General features: G+C 36.9%; 1 protein-coding gene across 1 annotated transcript; it reads left to right on the top strand.

The window, feature by feature from the left end:
* Positions 1–351: 351 nt before the first annotated feature.
* On the top strand, positions 352–7,846 carry LOC310923456 (uncharacterized protein; the record flags this gene model as incomplete). Its single annotated transcript, XM_083885455.1, has 4 exons — positions 352–847; positions 3,163–3,332; positions 3,860–4,187; positions 5,260–7,846. The coding sequence occupies 4 exons, from the start codon at positions 352–354 to the stop codon at positions 7,752–7,754; spliced, it is 3,489 nt and encodes a 1,162-aa protein (XP_083741581.1). The 3' UTR covers positions 7,755–7,846.
* Between the last annotated feature and the right edge of the window lie 968 nt (positions 7,847–8,814).

Here is an 8,814-nt window from a genome sequence, read left to right as displayed (position 1 = left end):
GTGGTGGACTTTGCTTAGTGTAATTGTGTGCAGTACCTGAAGCGAGTTCAAAAGTCTCCACTGTTGTTAGATCTCAAGCTCCCAAGAAGCTGTGTTTCTCGACAAAAGGCTGGAAAAGAAAAAAAAGGTTCTAATTGTTTTTTGGGATAGATGGAGGGAGGGGGAGGTTACCAGTTTATTAATGTACTTTTTGAAAATAAGACTCCATTCTATTTAATGCAGAATGTTGGTAATGCTGTGGTTATTTGGTGTTGATTTTTTAAAATGTTTTTTTAAATGTCAAACTACATTTACTTTCTGTTCTTGTTGTGCTGAATTTAACCATAATTCTACATTTTAGATTTAGATATTATGGATAACCTTCACTTGCATGTCATAGCTGTGGTCCTTTACTTTAATCTTCCTGGATCAGTGGGAACCAAGTCACAGCGTATTCTTCCTGCTACACATCACCGTTCAGAGTGCCACTGGGATGGGCAGTTCTTACTGAATTGCTCTTTTACCAGAATATCTACTATTCCAGAAGATACATCAAAACCAGCAGTAACAGCTGATTTGAGTTACAGTAATATTAGAACTTTTGTGTGCTCTGATGGAAGAAATGAAGAGTGGATGCTAAAACACCTGAACCTCAGTAACAACCTGCTTTCCGAACTCACTTTAACTACTTGTACAAATTTACCCATTTTAGAAACTCTAAACCTCAATGGTAATGCCATCCACACCCTCACACTGGATATGCCTACACCTGCACACGGGTCTAAAAAGTACAGCATTGTTGATCGTCTCCTGCTTGCTTTGAAAGTACTGTCAGTTGAAAGAAATAATCTTAATACAGTTCCAAGAGGTAAGCATTTCAAAAATCTTTAAGGACTTGACTCCCAAGGGGTAGGTTGGTTTTGGATATAATTTCTATACCTTACTGAATCTAGAGTGTGACTTTCCCAATTTATTATGCTTAAGGTGAGGGAAAGTTTCACTGGCAAATATAGAGGTAGAAGTAAATCAGTTGTTTGTTTACTTTATTAGGTTTTTTAATAGTCTTAGCAACTGTACTGTGTTAATAGTAGTCAAATATAACTGGAGCAGTATTCTTGCTTGTTGTATAGAAAGGAGAATAAGGATCTTTGGAAAAACATCAGCCTCCACATTCCAGTTGTGAACCTTAAAGGTCAAAAAAATTACAGACTATGAATTTCATACTACCCTTCAGAAGGAAATCAACACTATTAAATAAAACTTCCTGCAGTTTCAGTATTTCAGAGACAGGAAAATATATTTTGTTCATTCCAAACAATTTTGCTCAGTACCCTTAATACTCAATCACAGTGACACCTTGGTGTAACAGGAGAGGGCTGTAAGGTTTCAAGAGATTTTGAGAAAGGCTTTGCTGGTCACTGAACTATGCTGGGAGCTTAACCTTTATGCAGGGATGATTCATAGTGGCCAAATTATTTAAATGAAGCAGAAGCTACCAGATGAACAATGCTGTCCTATACAATATGTTGAATTTATTGATGTCTGATAACACCATCAGATTCATTAGAGTTTGAAAATACAGGACAAGTGATGACAAAAATACCACTTACCCCACAAAGTCACGCAAAGATGATAATATATTTTCCCCTACACAGGGTCATAAAAGTTCTGTTCTCCTTTTATGCTGTTAAATAATTCTCTGGCACAAAGAAAACCCATATCACTTAATGATTTTGTAGTGTTTGTACAGACAAGGTATCTATATAGACAGTATAAAAACCTTACATTATAAAATACATTGATGAAGATTTGATTTGGTTTTATAGATAAATATGACTGCCCATTAAAAGATGCCTTAGAAGGTCAGTCAGATGAATCCTCTTCTATAAGAGACTCAAATTTTTTAAGTTCAAATTGCTGTGCATGGTACCACCATACTTTAAGTTATACTTTAATCCTATATTCATTTAAATACATGTTCAAAACATTCTTCTTGTCCAGAATACTTCACTAAAATTCTGAGGTTTAAGCTCTGGAAAGAAAACACAAACAGCAGTTCTACAGCAGAGGTTTCCCACAGAGAAACCCTTCTCCCAGCTCCCCAGGAGTGAGGCTGCTGCCATACCAGTGTATATTTTTGGCACAAGCTTAAATTCAGGGAAGTAGCCACAGTACAATTCCTCACACAGGTGCAGTGATGAATTTATGAACTTACAGAACTTCTGTATGCCTTTCCTATCACCCACCTCTAGTTTTATACCAGGAATGAATCATTCCCTCTGCTTTTCACAATAAACCCGAAGATCAATTACTCTGCAAACAGAGCTGCTGGCTGAGAAAAGCTAGTTCTGGTAAACAAGGTGACACCAAGGGCAAAATTGTTAAGAAGTAGCAGCTTCTCAACAATGCCCAAAAATCACTTTAGAGTGACACTGTGGTGCTGAACACTCATCATCAGTGGGAATGCTGAGTGTTCAAATGTCTGCCTCTCCCTTGGGCCTTGCAGGCTGGAGCTTCAGGGCTGCCTTCACAGCACCTCAGAAAAATGAGGTGTCTCCAGCTACCAACTGTTCTGATGTAACGTGGATGTTATTGTAACTAGGATACACTGAAGATTATACTGCCATGCTTCATAATTCACAGGCAGACGGGCACAAGCAACAACATGGTTTTGTTTTCATTTCTTTTACATCCTAAGAATATAGTTCAAATAATTCCACAGATGAAAAACTCCCATGAAACCACCCATGCAAATGGATAGGAGATACTGTATCACCTTTTTCATCTTTATCTTTTACTTACAATTAACATATTAGGAACTTGTCAACTCAATATATTTTACCCTTTTCACATTCCTTTCCTACCTCTAGTTCTCCAGAGAAGCTTGCGCAAAGTACGGAGATCAAAATAATTTTGATAGCACAAAGAAATGCTAGTGCTTTTATGAAAGTGTCAGTTTTTAAGACATTCATTAACGGAATATTTTAATGTGCTAGCTGTTGATTCTATGCAGCTTTTAGAATGGGACAACCACTGATCAGGAAAGGCATAACACAAAGGCTGCAGCTACTCATTGCAATAGTGGAATGGAAGGAATTTTGTTGCAAAGCATTTTATAAAGACACTTGATGCAGTTGGGAAAACAAGACTATAAAATGTAAAATAGGGTTTTTTTCTTCCTAGGACTAGGCCTCCTGCAGTCTTTACAAACTGTCCATATGTCATCCAATGCCATACAACATATTGACCCAAAAGATTTTCAAAACTGTTCACAGCTGAAGGACATTGACCTGCGAAACAACAAGATAACTAAAATTCATCCAGATGCCTTCAGAGATCTCAACAAATTACAGGTTGTAAAGCAATGCAACTGTTAGAATATTTTATTTTAATCATTAAAGATATTATTTACCAACTATTAAGCATGATTATATGATTCTTATTATAATACTAGTGTAAAAATAAAAAACTAGAGCAAATGGTGAAAATATTTTTTTATATTTGCTTTTTACATGTAGGAAAACACATGCTAAAATGTACAAGATACAACCATAAATTCACAATTTCTCTATGCCACAAACCAATCTATAACTGCCTTAAACACATACATGTCCCCTTCTACCTCCATCCCTTCCATGGCAAGAGCCCTGCAGCTCCCTATTCACACAAAGGTAAGTCTACAATGGGAGAATTCTAAACACCACAATTTAAACTTTTCATCTACATTAAAAAGCTTAGATCAACATTATTGAAATCCTAAGCAGATGTATTGTTCATAGAACTACAGAAGTGCTTGTACACTAAAACACTGTTGTAAGATGTTGGAATAAGGATTCCATTGTGAGCCTTATCAAATTAATTCTGAATTATTTCCAAATAGGTTTTGGATCTCCGTGGAAATGCTCTGACAATCCCTCTACCACAGATACTACTCAGTTTGAACTTTTTTCAACTTGAAGTGTATTTGTCAAAGAATGCCTGGATATTTAACTGCAGGCTAAATGCTTTTAAACATTTATTTCATTTTGTCTTTGACTCCACAAGGAAAAAATGGAGCCTTTCATACAGTAAGTCTGCCAACAACTCCCAGAAACCTCTGCTGTATCTTTCAAGTTTCCATTTAAACTGCAGGGACGAAGTTTTGGTCAAAAGGGCCACAGTCCCAAAAGGGACATCAGTGCTGACCTGTAACTTGGACAACATAAGAGGTATGTATATCAGGCACTCCATCCAAATGCTGCTAAAATCCAAATGAATGCAGAATAGTCAAATAAATCTGGTTTTTAAAAGTATGTTTCTAAAGACACTGTTTAAAAATTACTAAGTAACAGTTTAACATGCAAAAATATTTCATAAGAAAGTAGTATTCTGCTTAGAATATTTTAAAGTTAGGTTTACTGACTCTTGATCTCCTTCCTTACATCAAAGGAGAAAGTGATGCCAATTAATATACAAGTAAGTTTCAGTAAGTAATGCATTGCAAACGTATTGGTTCATTTTGGACTGAACAAAGGGCCAAATAATGGGATGGCACTTCTGAAGCATGTAGAAAACCAAGAAGGATGCAACAGTTTTCAGTGTTCAGCTAGAGCAAAATAAAATGAAAGTTTATTTGCAGAGAAAAAAGATTTCTATTTCTTCTAAAAACATACAGCTACCGTAGCACACACTTCGCTTACATTTAAAATTAATAGAGATCATTGAGGGTATAAGTAACAAAACCTATAGAGCCAAGATTTACCACACAGATTGAAAACTAAGACCAAACTTAGACCAGAAGGTGTATTTGTCACGAGCCATAAGGCAAAATGGTTTAACTTTAAAGGGCTAATAGCACTTGGAGGTGGTAAGGCTTTCCCCTGGGAATACTTCATCCCCAAAAGAAAATATCAGAAATGCCACCTGCTTTGTCTGTTTACAAAAAGAGTCACAAAAACCTGGATAAACATCAGCACACTGGACTGCAGCAAAACTTAGCTGGGAACAAAAGCTGTTCCAAAGACAAAGCCAAAAATACAAATTGTAAAGTCTGCAATTAAGACCCCGTATGTAGTGTGTTTTTAGATGGCAGGCAGTGGGCACAGGCCCGCGATACGGTTTAACAGGCTTTGTACCATGTCAAATTATTCGGGATGGATAAAAGGAAAATGGGGTTTATAATAAACGGTTAAAATTATGAGAGATAGTCCAGTGTACACTCTTAAAAACATCACTGGACCCTGCAAACCAAGTATACTATGCTTTTAACAAAGACTGAGTTTGTATTTTCTTTCATTTCAGGCAATGGAATCTCTTGGTGGACACCTAAGGGCAGAATTTCAAAAAATCAGAGTCTTCCTCATATGACACTGGATAAAATGAATAATTTAGTGATACACAATGCTGAGAAAACTGCTGAAGGATTATATTTGTGTCTTTTCAATACAAGAAAAGAGAAGTATCTCATTTACAGTATAGAGGTGAACGAAGAAGTTTCAGCATTGTTGGTTAGAAAAGCCAGGGACACTAACACTGGTTTTAGGCAGAACGAAACACAGCCAAACTTTGCACTGGCTGTCTCCCTCTCTGTGGTCATTACATTTCTTTGTGCTTTTTGTCTGGGTGCTTTTGCTAGACCCTACCTGGAAAGACTTTGGAGACTCATGCGCAGGAACAAAAATTCAGGTTCAGAACAGACATATTCTAATCAGGCTTTTTCAGATGAAACCTTGAGCAGAGAGCCTTCTGCAAGCAAGCCAACAAATACACAGCATAATACATTGTTTTGTGATGAGCATTCTTTAAGAAACACACAGATTTTTCCTACAGAAACTTCTACTGTGTATCAAAATTTTTCTGGCAATGGTGTACATTCACCAAATCCCAAAGCAGAGTACCAGAAACCAAGCAATACTGAGATCAACATGAAGAAAATACCAGTGTTTCCAGAAGTCCAAACTAGTATAGACAGTAATGAAAGTACAGATATTTATGATACTGGACTATTTTTTTTAAGGACAGATTACCGGAACAGCAATGCACAAACACCAAACAGGAAAGTAAGAAACAACTCTGGTCTGCTGCAGTCTGAGATCACAAAAGCTACACCAAGTGCTCCAGAAAGAAAAGGTATTGTTTCACATAATGAACCCAGGCACACGAGAAAATTTAGGCAGGGAATGCAAAGCCGTGAAGAACAACTTGGTCTAAATGGCAACAAAAGTATACCTAGTGATATTGTACATTTTATTTCACCCAGTAGCTCCAGAAGAGATGCAGATATTGAGAATTTAAGCATCTATGAAATAATAGAAAACTCTCCCCTTACAAAGCATGACTGTAAAACGATATATTCAGATGAAAAAAATGCTTCAGCTGATGTATTTGGTGACAGCTCTTCAGCTGAAGGGATTCCATTCACAATGAGTGACTGTAGTTCTTTAGCAGACTTTGAACTGGAACAGCCTGATGTTAGTGACAACCTGCCAGTCTATCAGTCATCACTAGATGAAACGAATACAGACAGTGGAACTGAGAAGTTCGCAACACCGCCAGAGTCTCCAACCATTACTGCTGAACTTCAGCAGATTTGGAAAAATCAAGAAGAGAACAGTGCCTATTATTTTGAAACCACTATTAATTATGGATCAGACACCACCATGTATGAAACAGCATCCCCTCATTCTGATAAATGCAGTGGTCACATAAGTGTGTCAGATCCAGATACAGTCAGTTCTTCAAGTCAAGAAATTCCAGATACATTTGATTATTTTACTAATGCAGAGTCAACAGCACAAAACTCTATTTCTGATTCTCTCTACTGTCAAAGTACAGATTTTGGTAACACGGTACTTAAGTTAAAACATTTTCCCACATATGACACAGAGAAAACTTCTGAAGAGGATGGACTGCAGCTGTCTCTGCTTCCCAGAGAACCACAGCATTCCCTCAGCTTCAGTCACACGGAACAGAAAGAAAATGCACCAGCAGGAAGTACAGAAGACAATGCACCAGCAGGAAGTACAGATGAGGACATAGCCAGGAAGTCCCCTGAAAAGAATGATGGTGAAGCAGACATTACATTAAGAAGAAACATGAGTACATCTGAGGACAGTGGCTTTATTTTTGCTCCTATTGATACTGGCTTGAATGAAGTTGTAAAAGAACCATCACTGCTACATTCCAGCAAAGAATCATCTCTTCAATTGCTACCTGAACACACATTTGAAAAACATTTCATGTTTGTTACAAAGCAAGATGACTTGCTACCACAGGTGAAGCAGGCTTGTGCAGATAAAATGCAAGGAGGTTCTGATGAGAAAAATTCTGATGGATTCACAGAATTACAGGATACCAGCAGCTGCAGTCTGCCTGATGAAATGCAGACTTGTAATCCTACGGCAGATCTGCTTCATCTTTGTAATTCTTCAGAATTCACAACAGATGATCACTTCCAACTGGATCAGAGTGATGATGAGGATACATATTCGTTCACAATCCCACAAGGTGTCTTCAATGAAAGTACACCATACAGTTCATGTTCCTTCCCACAAAAGCCTACAGGAAATACAATCTCTGAAAGCACTGATTCCAGCAAGATGAAGGATCATACTACTTTGACAGAACTGGAGAACCATTCTGATACAACTGTAGAACACATCCAAAATTCCAGTGAAAATCTCAACCAAAGAAGTCAGACAGATTCAGGACAGGAACAGTTTTTTGTTAAGAAGAAAAGAGCATTTGATGGATTTGCTAATATTTTGCAAAGCAGAAGAACAAACTTCAATAGTTGAAACACAAAATGGTAATACTAAGCTCCCACAGTGTTTATGTCATTACAGCAGGTGCAAACATTATTTTGTTTTAAAGTGAAATTACTTCTGTTTAGAAGGGTACTCGTAAAAAACCCAGTAACAGACTTTATAAAAAGCTACTCTAGAATATTAATAAAGCTGTTGCTGAATTATATTTACTTTCTCATTTTTGGTAGTTGATACTAATATATCACTTCCCTTGGAATTTTCTTCAGATACTCACTCTTTTGTCCTTTTGTCTAAAATAAATGCAAATGGAAATATACATTATATACTATTGTGTTTTCTTATGGGACTCAACCTATACAGTGAAATGGTACATACTACTGTCTCCTGCTTTTTGAGACAGATTTGTGGATTGTCTCTGAATTCCCAGTGTTGCAAAGACAAATAAAGTCCAATAAGTATTCAATTACATTTCAAAAATTTCTTTTTAATCTGGCAGAAGAGAGAAAACCACCTTTCTCAAAGAAACAGAATAGAATTCAATTCTTGCAGAAACATCAGTTATAGAAATGTAGCTATAATGAGACATCACCCAAAGTTTGCAGATGTGGTGACATAGGCAGGGTAATTTAAAAAAAAAAGACAAAGGATCCTATACCCACTTGAGAATTTTACTTAAGAGAGGAAAATCAAGAGCAGTTCAAAACTGCTATTTTAGAACATCAGTAGCCAAAAGATAGCAAATGTAAGGTAAAATTATCTCTGTATATAGCCCAAGGCCCTTTCAACAGACTCAGTACCACTGATGCAGTCCTTGAAGGGAAATGTCATCATGAAAGGGAGCAGACTCAGCTCTAGGAAAATGCAGGAAGCTGGCTACAACTCTGGGAAAACTCTCACAGAGACACAATTAACTCCTAAAACTCCAAACAAAAGGAACACATTTCAATTCCATCACAAGACGAGCAAGTCCAATGGCACACTACATCACTGAAACTACCTTTAAAGAAAAAACTAAGAACAAAGAGCCATTGCCAGCTTTCATTAAAGCTCATTATACACACTAATTCTTTGTGGTCAAAACAACTTTAAA

This window comes from Zosterops lateralis (genome assembly GCF_965231275.1).
Source record: "Zosterops lateralis genome assembly, contig: HAP1_HAP1_SCAFFOLD_57, whole genome shotgun sequence".
NCBI lineage: Eukaryota > Metazoa > Chordata > Aves > Passeriformes > Zosteropidae > Zosterops > Zosterops lateralis.
This window is presented reverse-complemented; position numbering and strand designations above follow the sequence as displayed.